Below are 19,935 nucleotides of genomic sequence, written 5' to 3'. Positions count from 1 at the left end.
GGAGGGCCCTGCCATGTTTGCCTAGACCCTCAGAGGTTCACTCCCTCTCCTCAGCTGGCTGTCAGAGACCACCCCGAAACAGAGCTCCCGCTCATATTTTGCTCTAGAGAACACAATTCAAGTCTCCATGAAGTGCAAATGCTGCGTTTGGGGGCTTGGAGGGGCAACGGCACTATGATCAGCTGCCCCATTTCAGAGCTGGTGGCATGCCGACTGGCTGAATTGTGGACCTGAGACCCAAATTACAACTCGCTCAAACAAACGGGAAACAGCCTCTGTGTTAGGGACACGTGAACAGTGAAGGATGCAGAACCACAGTTGTAAAATGGCAAAGACCAAGCAAACAGCCAGTATGTTGGCACCTCTTCCAGGCATCTGGAACCGCTTTCCTGACGTTGACAGACTGGGGCCAGAAGAGCAGGGCCATCACCATTCTGCTGACTGACGAGTTGCAGTACACGCTCTCCACAATAGAAAAAGAGCCATATCTCAAATCAGAAGGTTCTGGTCATCTTTAAAAACGATGCAAGCCTAGGCACATCAGGACAAGGAAAACCCAAGATAGCTTTAAGGACAGCGCAGGACGCTGGACTACTCAATGCCCTTAAAAGCCTTAGTACTGTAATTTACGGACGCTTTTCTCACCAGATATTCAACCTTTTAGCGTCACATTATTATTAAGCTCTCAAACAAAGATTTGCTATTTTGACAGCAAAGAAGTGCTCACTGGAGCAGCTGCGTTTATCGGACACTTTCCAAGGACGCAAACTAAATGAAGGGAGCAGATCTGCAGCTCCAAATGTGAGAATCGGACATCTGGCAGCACCAATGAGAGGGGTCCCAAGGGGCGCAGCAACGCCTCCTTTCCTGGAACAAACTGCTTTATTTATTTTTTTCTAAAATCAGGGATGGTCCAGGCTTAAAACAACATCCTCAGAACTAGTGGATCTCAGTTAGCGGATGGTTTGGATGGGTCTTGCGCGGTACATGCAGGAACACCACTCTTCACAAATGAGGAGCTACATATTGATCTCACTTTAACTTCCTGGGGCTGCGATGCGGAAAACAGATGCGTCTGTGGCACCAGGAAGAGTACGAGCATGGCCAACACTCGCATCAGCAGCCAAGTCATGAGTCAGATTAAAAATATCATTGAAGAAACGTTTGGGGTCTCGTAGCCATGGCACCTTTTAGTGGAAATGGAAAGCGAAAGGGAGCGCATCTGAGGGCAAGACGTTCATTCTCCAACCGTTACTGCACGGTAACGAAGCACAAATCAATACCAGTGCTGTCTTTATGACATACAGCCTTAGGACACTCATTACCTGCTTCATTTCTAGGCATCACTGGTACTACTGTAATAACTATACCAGCCACTGACTTCCCCTTCCCTTAACTACTTAACAGCATTACTGGGGCATTTTAACTATAGAAAAATAACAGAAACTAGAAGAGCTACTTTGTGGATCTCAAGAATTTCTTCCCATTATCTGGGGTAGCAGGTGGTGCAGCGATTAGAACCATTACGTTACTTTATAGCTTTACTGCCTAAATTACTACAAGAACTGTATTAATGTGCAACTAACCTTTTTATTTATGTCACTGTTGTCTCCTGAACCCTTTTTCAGTGCTCTGTGAGAGAAGAGTGCTCTATAAATAAACTGAATTGCAATTCAAAGAAGGCACTTGTAACCAAAAATACCTTTTTAAAACCACCCTCCTGTTGTAACATCCTTGATCAAGGTACTTTTAGTGAAATTATACAGGAAAATTTACCCTGCTATTTAAATAGGTAATTATAAACATCTCAGTGTAGAAAGTAACTTGCGCTGGACAAAGGTGTCAGAGGGAAATTTTTTTTTTTTTTTTAAAAAGTTAGTTCTTAATTAGAGGGAAGTCCACAAGTTTTGCAGTGTCTTGGAAACACGGTCACACCATCACTAAACACACATGCCAGACCTCACAAGCCGCACCCAGACCACAACTGCTCCTTCCAGGAACACCCAGGGATGTGGGATAGACAGCGATGGATCCGAGTTATCTGGCATTTCCTCCTTCATGCGGTGAGAGACAGATTCAGAATAAACAAATTATTTAATGTAGACTAAATGCATTAATTAGAACTGCATATCAGTAAATCACGTTGCAGTTAAGCGATGCAAAGGAACGAAGAACACATTTCCCAGAACACGTTTCTTACCACTTTCTGCTATGTCAATGATGACAAGATGACCTTAGAACTTTACCACGTGCACCTCTGAGTTCACTGTTGACCTTTACAATGCGTTTGTGTCTTTGCTCACGTCACTTCTAATAACTGCCACCCAGTGTCGTGTAATACACGGTTAGGTTTGACCCCAATGGGACTGCGCACCCCAAACGTAATCATGCAGAAAGGCTCTGCTTGGCCAAGCTTTGTGAACGGCTTGTTAAGTGTGTCGGTGGCAGACGGTGTTCCGCCTGCCTCCCCCCGCTTGCCGTCAGTCCCGTTCCTCGTCAGATGCCTCCCCCGCCCTCTAAAAATGGGTCAGCACCCCTCACCTGTCTGCCCTTGTTGGAATCAAAGCAGCTTCACACTGGTCCTAGCAGGAACTGTTAGCTGCACAGAACCTTGACCGAGCAGTGAGTAAAGAGGAGGCTGTCGGCTGCTGTGCGTTGTAGGATCCTCTCAAGACTCACGTGGAAACCATTCAGTCCTCTTCGGAAGGCCACCTGATAGCTCCTGAGAATTTCCTACAAAAAACTTGAACGATACATGTCTGGCAACCTCGCTCTTTTCAAAGATTCAAACACTGCAGACTATCCGCACAAACTGCAGTGTTGGCGGCAGGCAGTGAGTCAGAGGACACAGAATTCCTCTCAAAGGAGAAAAGGAACTCGCCTTGGGTCTTCAGATGTGTTTTAGGAGTGTCAAATTAAATGTTTGTCAAAGTCGCCCATGTTTATTTTCATTATACACATCCAAACTTTCCCAACACCCGACCCGAGAAGGACCACGTCATGTGAGGTTTTCAGCCTACGTGTAACTCTGTTGAGCTGTTAAGAATTATGACCCGCAACAAGACCACTGCCTCCAAGTATTAGCACAGCTCTCCACTGCATACCTTACGTTGGTCAATCTTCTCCCACTGCCTTGAATCTTGCTGCAAATAGAACCACCACTCCCTCTGCTGGTAGGAAAGTCATTGCAAGCATGTCAAACAGCACAGCAAAGTATGACATGAGAAACAGTAACACTGTCCTTACCATTGTAATCCACACAGTCTGCCCGAGACAAAATGTTATCACTCTGAAGCAGAACATATCATGGGTTCTGTCCCAACAGGTTGTCCTCAGAGCGAAACATTTACTGCAAAAACCATACAGCGGGGGGCTGGCTCCAAAGAAATTTCAGAGAAGTTCGAAACCCAGGTGTCACTCAACCCTCCGTGCCCTACAGTGTATGGAAAGGACAGCGCCACACACTAGTCTATTCTACAGGAAGCTGCAATAACTTCTTGGCAGGGAACTGTTTCATAGGTCAGAATCACATTTTTCAGCACAGAGCCCTCAATTCCACCAGGATGCTGCTGAAAACAACTCAACATGAAACTTCAGTTTTAAGGCTCTTTTCAAGCCTGGTTCAAAAGTTATGGCACGTTCACCCAAATGTTGGCATTTATTTCATCTGGCACATTCCTTTAGTAGGGTTTTTTGGTATTGCTTTAGTAGTTTTAAAAAAAAATGAGACAAGGGTTATGCAAACTGGTTGTTGATAAAATGCCTGCTGACCACTTCAGCAGTCATACCACTGCGCTTTTAAACTAAGGTAATGGCAAAATGACTGTCACCGGAGAGGCTGCAAATCATCTGGTGCTTCTCCGTTTACAGTGGAAAGTCTTATGACATCAGCAGATGTGCAGTCGCCTGCCTTCTCCAAAATGTCAATGCGAAGTGTTTCGGTATTGTTTGCTTCCTCACCTGCGGCAGACACGGACACACACGAGACAGCACTTTCTGACCAGCCAAACACGTAGTCATCCTCGTAGCTACAAACATTTTTATTATTTTTAAATAAAGTTCAAATAAAGGGGCTATGATGATCCACAGAAAAGACATGCTTTGTGACCGTTTGCTTTAAAAACGCATATGTGTTCCTCCAGCAGAAATCTATCCAGGGTGAGACATGGGAAGGGGGAGAGGAAAAAAAAACACAAAACAAAAAAAAAAAAAAAAAAAAAAAAAAAAAAAACGAGGGTCACGAAGGACCACTGTCCTGGGCCTCGTCATGTTGGGATCTTAAACAGGCAGTGATAATACTGTGAAGAGATAAAAGCCAAATTTGAACTTCTTTAAGTTTTATGAAAACGTCCTATAAAATCTTCAATTTCAAAAAATCCTGGATAAATTTCTACTTCTCAAATCATCATTTTCACTATTAAAAAAAATACACAAAAGAAAGAAACTATCATAATTCCCTTTGGTAAAAACTGTAATAAACCGTCTTGCATTTTCTGTTTTTAATATATGTACTAACTTCTGAGCACCTCTCACTAAAGTCCACAGTAAGCTTGTAAAGAATGCTAGCACATCAACGCAGGTCTCTGCAATAAAAAAGGAAGGGCGCTATATACACAGTTTATTTACAAAGTAGGGGACGGGGGGCCGTTGCTGCCACTCCTGTTGGCTGTGTTGAAGCTGGTATTTCAATGAGTACTGTGCCACTGCACGGGGGCCACTTTGATAATACATATGAGCACATGTCAGAAATTGACATTCATGAGCTATACAACTTTACAGTCAGAGACCAGAAACCAACAAGTGGTCTGACTCAACTATAACTATTTTTAAATGTTTTTTTTTTGTTTTTTAAATTTTTACTGATATTTGTTTTTTGTTTTTTTTTTTTAATAATTGCTGCTACAAATGTGTCTTTCCTCCTTCCCTTGCATCCTGTGACACAGAAATGGACTTTAATTCTGCCCTTTGTTAAAACAGGTTAAAAAAAGGCCATTTTTCAGAGTGGTCACTTATGATCAGGCCGCTAACGCAGAAATCTCCTGGATCACAAAAAGCTCTTTTTCAGAACCTTTGCCAGTTGCAGGTGACTAAATTTAAAAACCTCAACCTTGTCCAAGGGCACCTTTTCCCAAAAAAATGTCAAACATTTCAAAAACAAATGATCTGACTTCAAAGGTGATCCGTCCATGATCTTATCAAGAAAAATGTGTGAACGATGTTGCTCGTTCACACCCTCAGCACCCCTGACCTGCTTCCCACATCTCAGACGCCCTTAGCTAATTGCCTAAAAGCGTGAGAGATCACCTTACACTTAGATTAGGGTGACACGGGGCGTCAGTCATCTGGTGTCTCCAGCGTCACCTGGAGCAGAAATGGGATAAGGGTTTGGGTGCTGGATTTTGTCAGTTCCCTCATTTTGGCACCAAGGCCCTGCAAACGCAGGAACAGCTAAAATGCTGTTAAAAACAGTACCACCAGCTGCAGTGGCACAGTACACAGACCAGCTTCCAACTGCCACATTACTCCTACTCAGTTGTTCATAAGCCCCCTGCCAAATCTAAAAACTTCCCCCAACCACCCAACCAAGGATGGTGGCAGGTCATGGCCCCTTGGATGCCACACCGTACTTGACGTGGTACTTGTTGATGCTCATGAAGTGGAGGATCTCGGACTCGCGGACCGTGGTACAGGGCAGCAGCCCTTCCCGGCCTTCTCCCATCAGCCACTGGTTGCAGTCGGCCGCCATGTCTGGCATCACGTGGGATCTCACCCAGTCGTCCACCCAGGCCTGGAAGCGCCGGTGCAGTCGTGTGCTAACCCTCTGGTGAGACTGTGTGCACAGACAGGGAGACTGTCAATCAGAGGAAAGTGCTCATTCTGAACTGACTGATAAGCGCAGATGGTTAGAGTTGAGTGTACCTGATGGGCTCGTAGCAGCGCGGTACGGCGGTACATGTAATCCTCAGACTTGAAGACGTAAACCATCTTGTAGGAGTTGAGCTTGAACATGCACTCCATCTTCACATTCTCTGCATTTTCTGCAGACTTCCTCCCTCCTTCTTTTGCTTCCTTCTCTTGTTGCTCCCGTCCTCTCTGGCACTTCCGTATCTGACGGAGATTCCTTGACATGGTGGAAAACATTGACATGAAGCAGCTAAGCCTACCTTCCCATCATTTCCATATCTCAAAGTGAAGGTGTTTAATGGCACTGTGAAGGACACCTCACCTTGGCAGGAACACGGGCTTCTCAGCCAAGTGTTCGCGTAGCTCGGGGGAGGTGGAGTCCGAGTTCAGGTACCTGCCCACGTAGTCTGACCAGCGCTGTAAGACAGTCGCCGAATCAGGCAGAGAAGCTCACACACACACCCAGACATGCATGCAGTTATCCCCAGTGTCACTCACCTCGGCCTCCACAGGCTCGTCCAAGTTCTCCTCCTCCGTGTCCAAGAGCTCCACAGTCACCTGCACCTGACCTCGGCTCTTCACGAACGTCAGCTGTATCAAGTACAAATTACAAAACTCCATTGTGACCCTCCACCAATTACAGCAAGACCAGTGTATCACCACTGACCACTGGACTGAAAAGCAAGACCACACACCCAAGGCAAGTTCCTTGGGCAACGCCAAGTTACCTTAAAGCAATTTTCATCGGACATGAGCTGCTCAGCCTTGCGCTGGTAGGCTGCCTCAGGACCAGCCCTAGAGGCTTGAGTGGAAAGAGTCCCTCCTGTAGCACCGTTGGAGCTCTCTGACAGGTACAGGTCGGTCACTTGAACACAGATCTCATCACTCACAATGTGCTGGAGCTGCAGAGACACATATAGGGGGGCAGTGAAGACCACACACAAACAAAAGGCCTGCAAAAGATCTGTGCACGTTCTGCTCAGTTTGTACAGAACAAATCCATAAAAACGGGGAAAGCTGGCTGGCAAACCTTGCTCCATAACCCAAAAAACAGTTTGAAGACAAGAGAAATAAAAGACTGGCGGATAAACGTGTGGCGACAGAACATGTCCAGCATGGTTACCCTTCCCATTGTAGACATCTAAAACTCCTGATTTCACCAGCAGAGGACAGTATTACTCCAACAACTGCTGATCAATAACTGCTCAGCCAGTGCAGGATCACTGGCCTGAAGCTTGTCCCAGAAGCATAAGGCATGAGGGAGAACTGCAATCCATCACCTGGAAATCTCACCCACACATACATGCGTGCACACACAACATGCAATTTAGTAACTGGATCACTAGAAACACATGTCTTTGGATTGCAGGAGGGAATCGATCACCTTGAGAAAACCCACAGGGACAAAGAACACACACCACAAATCAGAATGATATCAGATCTGGATTCAAACCCACAACCCAGGAAATGTGATGCACCATGACTACCTGCTGTGCCACAATAACTACCCATTAATAAAGTCAAAGTGACTCAGTTTTCTTCTTAATATTAGTCTGTTGTTGGGCTGGTGATTTAATGTTATCCTACTATTGCGTAACTGCATTGTTCAAATATTTATTTACAATTATTCATGTAGCTCACACTTCTCCTCAAGGCAGCTTACAGTGCCAGGCCACCTACAACTGTTTACAAAGTTGGGTAATTTTTAGTAGTCTAGGGACTTCTGGGGACAGCTAGTAGCATAGTACTTAGAGCTGCCCTTTGGACTCAAAGGTTGCAGGTTTGAATCCCACCTGCAGATGTAGTACCCTTGAGCAAGGTACTTACTCTAAATTGCTCCAGGAAAATTACCCAGCTGTATAAATGGGTAAATAACTAAGTAACTTACCACTGCAAGTCACTTTGGAGAAAAGCATCAGCTAAATTAATAAATATTGTCATATTATTTAGGTTGCCAGTTCGAATCTTGCCTACCATTGGATCCAAAGGCTACAGCTCTAACCACTGACAGAATCAGCTCCCCCCAGTTCACACAAAAAATAAAGCCTCCAGGAGGACATTAGAGACTTAGAGATTCAAACCCAGAGCCTCTCCATCAGGGGCTTGTACTTTACATCCTGTTTATCACACCACCCCCCACAGTCCACACGTGGCCACTGAAATCACAGACCTGCCGGACGATGCTCTGGATGAGCTTGTCCATGGTGAAGGCAATGTAGGCATGAATTGTGAACATCTCACGCAGGGAGTCCTCATACTGGGTGGCGTCCATGTTGCCGTCCAGCAGGTTTCGCACCATCTCCAAGAAGGCAGAGTAGTAGTCCTCCACCTCAATATCCACTACAGACAGGGACAAGAATGCATAATACAATCATACTTTCCAAAAACCGACAAATTTTGCTACACAGAAAGCAGCATGGAGACATTCTCCCCCTCACACACACACACACACACACACACTCTTCAGAACCACCAGTGTCTCCTCCCCTTAAGTTAGTACTCACAGGGCTCCTTCAGCCGCAGCTGCACGGCTGGGCTGTCGCTCTTGTCCCGCCGCAGGCCGAGCACTTCCTGCTCCCATTCGCGCTCCCGGCAATCTTCCTCAATCTGCCGCTCTGCCTGTGTGTAGATGCGCAGCAGTCGCGCACACAGGATCTGGTGCAGCCGCAGCAAGATGTACCAGTTGTTATTCACATAGAAAAGGTTGTAAACCTCGTCGGAGCCAAGCAGTTTCTGAGCCGCTGTGCCACTGAACAGAAGCTTAGGCTTAGCTGGGCTTGTGCCCCCTGCCCCAGCTTCGCCCCCGGCCAGCCCATTGGGCTTCTTGGCTCCACCCTCATCCATGTCTGCCTCATCGTCCTCGTCTTCTGGCTCCAGATCGGACAGCTCACCGCGCCGAGCAAAAAGCATATCTGGGAGGAAGTGGTGGACCACCTGCTTGATCTTGTACTTGTCCTCCTTTTGAATTCCCGCCTGCCGCTTCACATGGTGGATGATGAGGGCAGCGGCATCCTCCAGGATCTGACTGTCCTCATAGGGCAGGGTCAGGTGTGGCCCACTGGGAGGTGCTGCATTCTCCTCTGAAGCCTGCTCCTGCCGCTGAGCACAGAGGGGTGGAAACAGCTGACATTACCGGAACACGTGTCCACCCTCAGCCAAACACCTCACTACACGAGCAACCAAGTTTAGTGCTGCACAAGCTTGAACCCAAGGTCACCTGACCACAATGAATCAGGTGTGAACATTCTCAGAGTAAGTCAACACCAAATCCAACCTTAAACAAACACTCATGAAATCACACTCAAACTCTCCTGCAAGTCCCACAAGGCCTGTACTGAAGTCACCTCCACCCACCACAACATGACTTCCAGCTAAAGAAGTTTTAAGGGTCTACAGAGATAAACTTGAAACGTGCACTGAAGACGTCAGTCTGTAGGCCAACATTACACCTCCTGTCTATAATTCTAGTTAAATCCATAAGGTAAACACTTCTGACATTAATCAGTATGAAACTGGATTACTTGGCAAATTGCACCAAGTCTTTTCCTCCAGCCTGTTGTCAGGTTTAAATGCTGGAAGAAAGCGGTACTGCGGAATTTAACTTTAAAACTGGCGTGCGGGGGCTGAGCGCTTGGTGGCTCAGATCTTGATTTCAAATCCCCTCACCTCATCATAAATGGTCTCGATTTCGTTGAGCAGGTTCTTGGAGCGGAGCACTTTTGTGTCGTTCTGTTTGAAGTTGATGCCCTGGTGGTCCAGAGACTTTAGGTAGTACTTCTCATTCTGCTCCCGCCAGATCTTGTTGAAACCCCTTTGGGCTTCCCTCCATTCCTCCTCCTTGATCTTCAGCCTAGGCAGATAAAGGGCATCACATCACCACACAGCTCCTCAAGAACCTGTACAACTCCAACACCCTTCACACCCTCAAAAATGCTGATAAGAAGCCTGCAGGATCACCCACCTCTTGAGGACAATAGGAACAGAGACTGCTGGGTTCTTCTTGAGGCCATCAATGATGTCAGGGGCCTTGTCGCCATATATCCTGTGAATGGCCTTGCGGTGGATGACCTCAGAAGAGCCGCCTAGGCTGCTGTCCAGGCGGAACCTGGCCTGCTCCTCAGCTGACATGCGAGACAGCCGCTTCTGCACCGCCTCCAGAACGCGGATGGTGGCCAAATTGGTCTCCAGCACCACATCAAGCTGCAGAGGTGCATACAGTAAATCACTCGGGGGTGGGGGAAGAACCCTAACAGTACACTACTCCAATGTATGCAGAGCAAAAACTTAAGGAAGCACACCACAGGTGAAAGAGGTTCCTTACCTCAAAACGCTCGTCCTCGCATCTGTAGATGTGCTCTTCGTACTGTGTCTTCTTGGAGCTGACGAAGGTGGAGTCCTCCGACCAGGATGGGAATGACACCCAGGTATCATTGAGCACCTGACAGACATTGACACGTCTCTCAACTTTGACCTTACATGGCTGTTCAATATATTCAGTGAAGACCAACCTCACATACTTCCCAAAACAGAAAGTATTACACTCATACAGTTGAGAGAAAATGTCCATGTTTCAAGCAGACATGACAGGTTTCAGGTTACAGAATGTCCCATGTTCCTCAAACAAGTAAAATGAACATTTACAGGGAGCAATGAAAGCGTGTGACTTGGACTTAAAGCCCATACTTGAAGTGGTAGCTCCAACAAGGAATTCAAAACTGATATCAGCAATTATGTTTAAAAGTGACATCTACGAAATAAGATTTACATCAAAACATACACTTCTACATTTCCATGATTTAAATGAAGACACAATGTAGGGTTCCTCTTCAAAACATATTTTAGCCCTGTTCTGGAACAGAGCGCCAGTGCTGTGCAGTTGGTAAGGCTGGTGGAGAGGCAGCAGGAGGAAGCTCACCTCCTTGCACAGCGGTGTCCGGCCCGTGCACTTGGGCTGCTGGTAGCTCTTAGGCAGTGCTCTGTAGCTGGAGCCCAGGCGCTTGCAGGAGGCGTAGTCGATCTCCATGGCGATACCCTCTGTGGCCCGCTCCTTGGGGAAGCTCTCAATATGGGATGACTCTCGATAACCCAAGAAGTTCTTGAACCAGGTGAAGAGCTCAGGGAACTTCCTACAAACAGCATTCAAATGACACTTCTAGTGGAAATGACAATCAAAATCAATTTTTTTATATAACAAACACTGTTCTTCAAAGCACCTGAAATATTCAGACCCAAGGGTCTTGGACCTGCAACTCCCAAGTTACAAACCCAGCTCCATAAACACTACACCACTCCACCAACTCTGAGGAAAAACCACGAAATGTTGATCATACACAACTGCTTACATTACGTTTTATTAAAACTGGCTGCACTAATTCATTTGACTCACCCCAGGAAGGGCAACACGAGCTGCACCAACTCTGCACGGGAGATCACCTCCTCATTGAAGATAACCAGGCAGCGCAGGAAGTTCTCGTAGGCTTCTGAGCTGCGCAGGGCTTTGCGTACCTGTGGGCCACACAAGCAGTGTTTAATGGGCAATTTAGAGCATCTGCCCCCTCCCCATAGTGAGTTCTAACATATCTGCCTGATATAAGACTTAAAGGCACCTGATCATATTTTGTTAGGTGCCGCATGCAACTAATCACATGTTCAACAGATGAATGGACAAGTACAGAAAACCACACTACAGATAACTGCAATACAAGAAATAAACTGCATTAAATCAGACTGGCCAGCAAACTGATCTGTCCTACTTGGTTCTTCGGCCCACAATGTGGGCCAGTGCACATCAAAAACTGTAAACCTGAGGTTCTTTCAGTCACCACACTAGGAAACACCCATGGGAAGAGGTATGATCCAGCACTGCAGCTGCTCCCTCCTCACCTTCTCAAAGAAGAGAGACTCTGTACTGACACTGTGCTTGCTGGCTTCTGTTACGGACTGATCTTTCAGAAGCAGCAATTTGGGCTTCTTCTGTGAAAGAAGGAAGGGGAGAGATGGCAAGATGGACTGGAGTCACAAATTGCACTTGCCCTCACTTAAGAGGGTAAAGTACAAAAGGGGTCCAAGAATGAATAAACCCAGCATACCTCAGGAAGTGACAAGCAGCTTACCTTCACAGGTGGCGTGGACCCAGCTCCAGAGTGTCTGCGGATCTGGCAGCCGTTCTGATTAGGCCTCTGCTTGTTGTTAAGCATGGGCTTCTTGACCGTGCCACCGTGGTCGTTGCGCACGGACTCCACCTTCTCAGCCGTCGTCTTGCTCAGTAGCTGCGCATGTAATGGGGAGAGAGTGGCAAGCTTCAGCATGATACCATCAGCACCTACCCCTTCCCTCAGACTGTTACCAACCGCTAGGAGGAACACTAGTGCACCATGTTCCCCCAAGTCCCTCCATCTCTCAGTACCTCTGATCCAGTGCCGTTAAAAAGTTGAAACCAAGAGGACAGAACCGAGCACAACCATGCAATAAAACGGTTCAACTAAATGGTCTCCACACCTGCTGACATGGGAGCCATTCCTCCTAGTAGCAACCAACCAGGTCCCCTGCACTCACCACAGAGCTGTTGGCATCTGGCAAGAACTGGCCAAACTCTGACAGGAGGTCTTCCTGGTTCTTGAAAAGCCGAGCCACCTGGGCATACACTTCCTGCTCGGTCAGCGCCGGAGTGTAATTCCCACCGGCTTCCTTTGCATTTCGCTGCTCTTTCTACTCCACGGAGCCAATTTCGGCACAAGAGCATGACCACGCCCATATCAGACGCAGTCAGTGTGGACCAGCACAATAACCACCAACAAGAAAAAAACAAGGGTCAACATTTTACACACCAGCACTTACAGTATATTTTAATGCAGAACACCACCTTGAGAATACAGAACCACTGAGAAGCGTAAGTACACTTGCTGGACATGACTTTCCTTTCAGAAAGCGTTTGGTCAATAGACTGGAGCAGGAAGTCAGCCGTCACTCCGTAGCTTTTCTGCAACTCCCAGAGAAGCGGGACACTTTGACTCATCTTGCCAATTCATCCTATAAATATTGCCCAAGTGTACTTAAATTTTTCAATAGTACTGTTTACCACAATGATACTTTGATGTCACTTAGAAACTCTGTAATGGTACCAAGCACCAGTCATTTGCAAAACCAAAAACTAAATTTTCAACATTACGGAAACTAAACTCTGGTCCTAGACAGACTAACTCACACTACTTTCTTTAAACTGCCAACACTTCCCAAAAGTGAGAAGAGTATTTAAAACCTGTTAATTGAAACAGCTGGTCAACCTAAGCAGCTCCATCTCTGAGCCAGGAAAGGAAAACCAGTGAACACAGCCCTCAAAAGAAGAGAAAAAAAAGGACACATAAATGCTACCCAGTAAGTGGTGCTCAACCCAGTTCCCACCTGGTAAGTGTGCAAGATCTCCAAGAAGGCCTTGTAGATGTCAGGCTGGCCTTGGAAGCGGTTTTTGATCTTGTTCACATAGTTGATGGCATGATTGAACTCCACAGGCTGGTTGTTCTGTAGAGCAGGGGTGCTGCTTGCCGGAGTGTGGGGCTGCACTGGTGGGGAGCGTGGAGAGGCGTATGGAGGAATGGACGGGTTTGGCTGACTGCTCGATGTCAGAGACTGAGACTGTAGAGGCTGAGGAACGCAAACAAATGAGAAATATCCAAACATTTTTCCACGTCACTTCCAAGAAAAAGTCATTCTGCATGACAATTAGTAAATTTTCAGTTATATAGGACAATTCAAACTGAGAAACAAACAGGAAGAGCTTAAAACTCCCAGTCAGGACCTAGAACTTGGTCTCAGTGACCACCGAACACACCTTGCTGATTTTTGCAGAAGTGGGTGGGGTCGGCAGGGGCACAGCTGCAGTAGTGGGTGGAGTTGGCAGCTGAGACTGGAGCTGGGGGGGTGGGACCTGCGGGATATTCTGCACAGAGATGCCATGTGGTGTGATGTGGTGGATCTGCCCTGGTGTGGTGACGTTCACCAGGTCATTGGTCTGCACCTCAATCTTGTATCCAGGGGGCAGGAAGGTGTTGAATCCCATTATAAGATCGGGGTGGCCCTTGAAGAGCTGGGACACCCTGCTGATGACCCCAGGTGTGTCAATACTGGGGGAAACAGTGAGTAGAATGATGAAATGCTGCTAAGCCTCTCAGGATATAATTTTATTTCAGCATTCACAGTTCTTGTTAGATGAAGTACAAAACTAAACATCCAGACTAAACCTCACCTTTGAGACTTGAATTCTTTCATAATGTCCAGGAAATCATTATATACTTGAGGCTGACTTCCAAACTGCAGCTTTACCTGGTCCAGGTAAGACAGAGCATCCTCTACCTGCAGAGAAAGTGACATTATCCATGACCAATCTGTAATGTACTTTTGAAAATGCAGATAGCTGATTAATTGGGTGCTGAAAATTAGAACAAAAACCAAATGCTGCAGAAGTAAGAACCTCAGACATTTACTGAAGGAAATACATCCTGAAAATGTGCTGATGCTGAGCAAACTGGTCAAAGTTCAAAGCAATTAGCACTTGAGGAGTCAGTTTTTAGTCTTACTTTATAATAAGCTTTTATTTCACATTAAGTTCTAGGTAAGAGACTTTTGCAAATCTGATGTGTTCACAGATTTAAAAACATGAATACTAAGTTATTAGAAAGGAAGACTTAGAACATGACACCGGATGAACTGGTAGACTAAGACCAGCTGTAAGAAGGTGGTTAATGAGTATCAGGTGTCACTATCAGCAATGTCCTTGTACCATGGTTTCCCCTGGTATTTTAGAGGTCTGGTCAATTTCACTCTGCCAGCATTGCCATATTTTTAAATAACACTCAATCTGCTAACAAAAGAAAGAGGAAAAGAATTTCTTTGCACTTTGAATTTACTATTTAAACATAAATGTGCTGCTCAGAAAACAAGCTCACACCCTACTACCTGCAATGCTAAGCTGAGAAAGTCACTATCATCACAGCTTTAAAGATGAGTCATGACACAAACAATATGCTCCATTGCTCAGAGATGGTCCATGAACTACTTTACTACAGTACACTGATGCCCAGCATACCAATACCCTTAATTTGTGAGGGCCTGTTTGAATTAGATGTTGATCTGTGTCTTTAGCATCACAGTATTGCCAACTGTAACTTCCAGTGTAGCTACTACAACCCTAACCCTCTGTGATCCTGCTGACAGGAGAGATGAACCAGTCTATAACCTGTGTCATGCCCACTTTTTTCCCCACCTACTGGAGGGCTGGGCCAATGGTGCATTCTCAAAAGGTGACACTCACCTTGAGCCTCTGGAAATGCTGCTGGCCAGCCTGACCCTGTGCTGGGGTGGAGCCTGGGGTTGGATGAGGATGTGACTGCACCGCCTGCGCCTGTGCTGCTGGGCTGTGGTGGTGTGGCCCACTATGGGCAGTGGCGCTGGGGGCATGGCTGTGACTGCCTGAGCTCTGGGTTACCGTGGGAACCTGAGGAACAGAAGATGGACATAAGAGCCACTGCAGCCTATACACACAAAGAACACAACAATGTGCTATGTCTCATCATTTTCAGTACTTTTTAATCCAAAGAAGCTTGGAGTTGTATGAATTTGAACAGGTGGTGCTCAAAGGGTAGTACCCTTGCAGCGGCTGAAACCAGCTGCCCTGGAGGGTGGAAGTACCTGGTAGCCCTGGGGGACGGGATACTGGATGCCGGTGGCAGGCTGCATGGTGTCGGCCACAGCCTCGTATCCAGCGGGAGCTAGGACGCGGTGCTGGAAGGCTTCCGAACCGCCCGGGAGCCGACGCTGCTGAGTTGGGAAGACTGCTTCCTGTTCCTCCGCGCGGCGCTTCATTGTGGACTCATACTTGCCTGCGATGCAAGACCTGGACGCGTGGTACACACAGACACGCACATCCGTGAGCTCCGGCTGCTCTCTCTCAGCGATAAAATAAACTGTCGGTATGTGGCTGCAAACTCACAATGCAACGACATGGTTGTTTCACGTGGTCCAATCGACCCTGTCCAGATGAGCATATGGCTACTAGGTTTAGTTTATTATTGACTCATCCTTTTTCTCTCCTAAATTATGACCCATTCCATTTGCCCTCCCCAGGTTAGTTATGACCTGCCTCCTTTGCACCTTTCTGGTCAGTTAGGACCAGTTTCCTTTCCCCTCCCTGGGTTAATTCCAACCAACTCCCTTTGCCCCCCCGCTTAGCTATGATCCTCCCCATTTCACTCTCCCGGTTAATTAGTTGATTCCTTGATAGTGTGTTCCACTGATGTGTGGATGAGTGACCCATTGTAAGTAGTGTATCTAGCAGGGTAAGTCACCTTCGTGAATAAGGTGTGTGGGCTGATAACGCTACATAGAGCTCATTGGAAATCACCTGCCAAATCAATGTAAACGAAAATGTAGTTATGATCCGATCCCTTTCCCCTCCCCGCGTTAGTTACGATCCTCCCCCATTTCATTCCCCTGGTTAGTTACTATCCAGTCCCTTTCCCCTCCCCGGGTTAATTATGACCCATCCCTTTTTCATTCTTTAGGTTACTACCATACTCCTCTGCCTCCCAGATTAATTATGAACCACCCCAATTTCACTCTCCTGGTTAGTTATCATCCAATCCCTTTCCCCTCTCTGGGTAATTATGACCCACCCCCCTTTAATCCTCCAGGTTATGACCACCACCCTCTTCCCCTCCCCAGGTCAGTTATGATCCACCACTATTTCAGTGTTTCACTCATGGTCCATTTCCATTGCCCTGACTCAGTAAATTATGACCCATCCCCTTTCTGCTCCCAAAGTTACTTTATTATGATGAGTCCAATTTCCCTGTTTTGTTTCCCCCCCCCCCATTCCAGTAGTTATGATTTGTCTTCCTTACACCTGCCTTCGGAAAGAGCAAATCAATTTTCACTATCTATCCCCCGTTAATGGTAATGAATTTTTTTTTTTTTTTTAAATCAGTCCCCTTGTTACTGTTAGTTATAACGAATTCCTTTGTTAATAAGAGGCAATGCTGTCGTGAGTAATAACTACTAGTTCTCCAGTCCGAGTCTCGTTTCCCCCTCCCCCTGTTTTGCGGCCTGGTACAAACGGGAAGCCACGGTCTCGAGTAGCGGTCTAGCCGCACATGAGGAGGCTCTTTCCCTGCGCTGACTCAACGGGCAGGAAGAGGCAGTCGCAGAAACTGTGTTCGCGGTACCGTCGCATAAATTAATTGTGCTGAATGGTGCCGATAAGAGCGTACAGAGAAGTGAAGCTGGACCGGGTGTGCAGAAGAGCCAGATTTCGGGTTTCGGAGCAAAGTCGGCAGCGCTCGGACTCGGAGCCGGCGGACAGGCAGTGGCGGCCAACAGGCGGCAAAGCGGCGGCACATGTGCGGGCTTTCACCGCTGCACCGCCCGGAGGAGCCACCGCAAAGAAAGAGCAGCCTGAACAGAGCCGAGCCGCTTAACGGGCTTTATTATAAAACTATTATTACTATTTATTATTTTATTGAAAAACGAACTCACCTCCTGAAGTGTACCCTGAGATTACAACTCACTCACTGCTCCTCACGCTCTCCAACTTAAAACCCCAAGAATTTAAGAGGTCGCCTTAACGCAAAAGTCGACGCACATTAAAATATAACAGTACAGCTACTTAAAGGCTTAAAAATAATAACCACACCGCTGGTTGCTTCCAAAAAGAAATTACACTGAAAACAACCTCCATTCGTTTCTCCCGAGAGGCGTGGCTGACAGAGAGGCGGACTGATTATTCCCGCCCATTTTAAAAAACGATTCGTTGCCGCCAAGGAAAAATACTGCAGGGGGTGGACATACGTGCTTTCTATTGGCTATTCTTAAAGTCAATCAAAAATGCCCGAACCGAAAAAGGAGGTAAAGCGTCCGTCCGACATTCAGCTGTCGCGTAGCTGAACGTACGGCGCGGGGACGGCTTACCAGGTCCCTAGACAGGCAGTTACATATGTCCACAGTTCGCGGAGGAGCGGCTTCCAGCCTGAACAGTTTGTCATTATGACTCTCATTCATTAAACGATGTCGACAAATAAGTACCCCCCCAATCTTCCCCTTTTCCGTCGACAGGTCTCTGGCGTGGGGGAAGAAAAGGGGGACGCCTGGGAGACTTGCATGCGTGTAATGTTTACCGCAGCGCGAGCGACCCATCGGCTGACCTCGCGGGCGGTCTTCCGCACACGCCAGCACGTGCACCTGCAGCGAGGAAGATCTACTCGGTGTCTAACAAAGAAACGCAGTGAGCCACAGGCTACAACGCGAGCTGGTGCCTGTGTAAATGCGTCAAAATAAATAGTGGTAAACAAGGTAATTACTGTATAGTAGGCATATATAATAAGTACCCAGTGAAACTGATGTGTTACTGACGAAAGAGCAGTCAAGATGTGCTAATATATGTTATCTAGGGGTCAGAAGGCGCCGCGTTCAGCTCGAAGTCCCACTAAAGCCTTCGGTTCCGATCTGACGTCTGACATTAAAATTATCTTAAAAAATGACAATCCGATGTATTCCTGGCCAACTTCCTGAACTTAACGTAGTATATAACCCGCCTTCGACGGCGGTGCTTTTCGCCTCATGGGCGGGTCCTGCTCCTGCCTGAGCCAATCGTCGCACTAGATTCGCATTGGATACGCCCACCGGTCGTATCGTCGAGTGAAAATTTCGCCCACGAGAGGCGGAGTCAAGGTCTTGCCCGGGATTCCCTGCCTGATAGTGGGATGTTCGATTGGAGCTGTGAAGAAACCAAACCCTCGGCCGCACTATATCCGTGCGCGACGTTTCGTCCGTACGAGGCGTGGTGAATTGGGATTTGGCACGGGTTTAAAGCCCACCCCCGTTTCCCCTATGTTGTTTAGAAGAGAGAAACAGCGACGGTTTAGCAAAGAAGCGCTCATGCTTGGTGCGACGCGGGCGTGTGGGCCCACTCAGCTCGCGCGACGCTTCACGTCGAACTCTTTCTAAACCCGTCTAGTGCTGAGAGAGCGGGTGGGAGAACGAGTGCGATTCGGCGGTCATCCATTGTTGAACTTTTCCGCGGCGGGCGTCGGTTCAGTTCTCGAGTGTGTCCGCGTGCCGTCGCATCCGCAACCCCCCCCGCCGCCACGGCCCGTTTCCACGACGAAGTGGGAAAACCGTTGCGTCGCACGCGCACGTCCGCGTCATGTCGCACATCTGCCGACTGCCACTCGGGTGTCTCCAAACGCCGAAGTGGAACAAAAGAAGTGACGAAAAACATGCTGACGATCATCCATGTGCTGTCAGTTCGTGGGTCGCACACTGTCCCTTTCTACGGGGTAAAATTTCGCGTCCTTCGCCACGAATCCCCCCCCCCACTCCATTAGCCTAGGCAGCAGCGGTTAGCATGCTGCACAGCACAGATCCCCCAGATCTGCATTGCCTCCGCGGCGCCATACCCACACCGCACCAGAGAAGTGTTTAATTACATTATAAGAAAATACTATGTTGTCTTTTTTTTCCGAGGAGAAGCCCAAAATTGCACAGCACAGGCACGCGCCGTCAACCGACCCCTTCTTCATCCCAATCACCACTGCTGCTAAGACGCACACACACACACACTGGTCAATCTTAAACAAGACGCTTGAGAACGGACGCCCTGAACACATGCCCCACGCACACGCGTGACGATGCCGTCCTGCAGCCTGATGTGATTCAGGGTTCGTCGAGGTCTTACATACCGAGGAAAACGGGGATCCACTCTCAGGCTCCGTGTTTGGAACACAAGAGCCGGGAACGCCCCCCTCGCCTCCGATTGGCTCACCATTACTATGACGTCACTAATTTAAATAAGACCCGCCAAGTCTCCCAAGCCTGAGCAGATGAGGTAGAGAGCAGAAGCAAACAAAAATACTAGCCTGATGTTGTGAAGTGAAACTGAATTCCGAACGATGAACGAAAAGAAAAAGAATATGCTGCAGCGCAGCTTTCAGACTGACAAAATCTCTGTATCTGTGTGTACGAACGAAGGGGTGTTTCTTCCAT

At 47.5% G+C, this 19,935-nt stretch overlaps 1 protein-coding gene across 4 annotated transcripts; it reads right to left on the bottom strand.

The window, feature by feature from the left end:
• Positions 1-4,029: 4,029 nt before the first annotated feature.
• Positions 4,030-19,672, bottom strand: sin3aa (SIN3 transcription regulator family member Aa). Of its 4 annotated transcripts, XM_018765826.2 has the most exons (22): positions 19,632-19,672; positions 15,589-15,793; positions 15,212-15,394; positions 14,147-14,253; positions 13,733-14,024; positions 13,306-13,545; positions 12,460-12,612; positions 12,018-12,173; positions 11,788-11,877; positions 11,291-11,409; positions 10,820-11,030; positions 10,226-10,342; positions 9,866-10,104; positions 9,571-9,754; positions 8,617-9,003; positions 8,409-8,523; positions 8,075-8,244; positions 6,633-6,806; positions 6,403-6,495; positions 6,227-6,321; positions 5,920-6,121; positions 4,030-5,830 (listed from the first exon to the last, which is right to left on the bottom strand). In XM_018765826.2, exons 2-22 carry the CDS (start codon positions 15,760-15,762, stop codon positions 5,600-5,602), a joined length of 3,732 nt encoding a protein of 1,243 aa, XP_018621342.1. In that variant the 5' UTR covers positions 15,763-15,793; positions 19,632-19,672; the 3' UTR covers positions 4,030-5,599. The 4 variants fall into 4 exon arrangements, with proteins under 4 accessions (XP_018621342.1, XP_018621339.1, XP_018621340.1 ...); XM_018765823.2 differs by having other exon boundaries at positions 8,409-9,003; XM_018765824.2 differs by lacking the exon at positions 19,632-19,672 and adding an exon at positions 17,431-17,650 and having other exon boundaries at positions 8,409-9,003.
• Positions 19,673-19,935: the final 263 nt, after the last annotated feature.

The sequence above is a fragment of the Scleropages formosus genome, chromosome 5 (assembly GCF_900964775.1).
Source record: "Scleropages formosus chromosome 5, fSclFor1.1, whole genome shotgun sequence".
NCBI classification, from domain to species: domain Eukaryota; kingdom Metazoa; phylum Chordata; class Actinopteri; order Osteoglossiformes; family Osteoglossidae; genus Scleropages; species Scleropages formosus.
The sequence above is the reverse complement of the archived record's forward strand: the minus strand, read 5'-3'. Positions and strand labels throughout refer to the sequence as shown.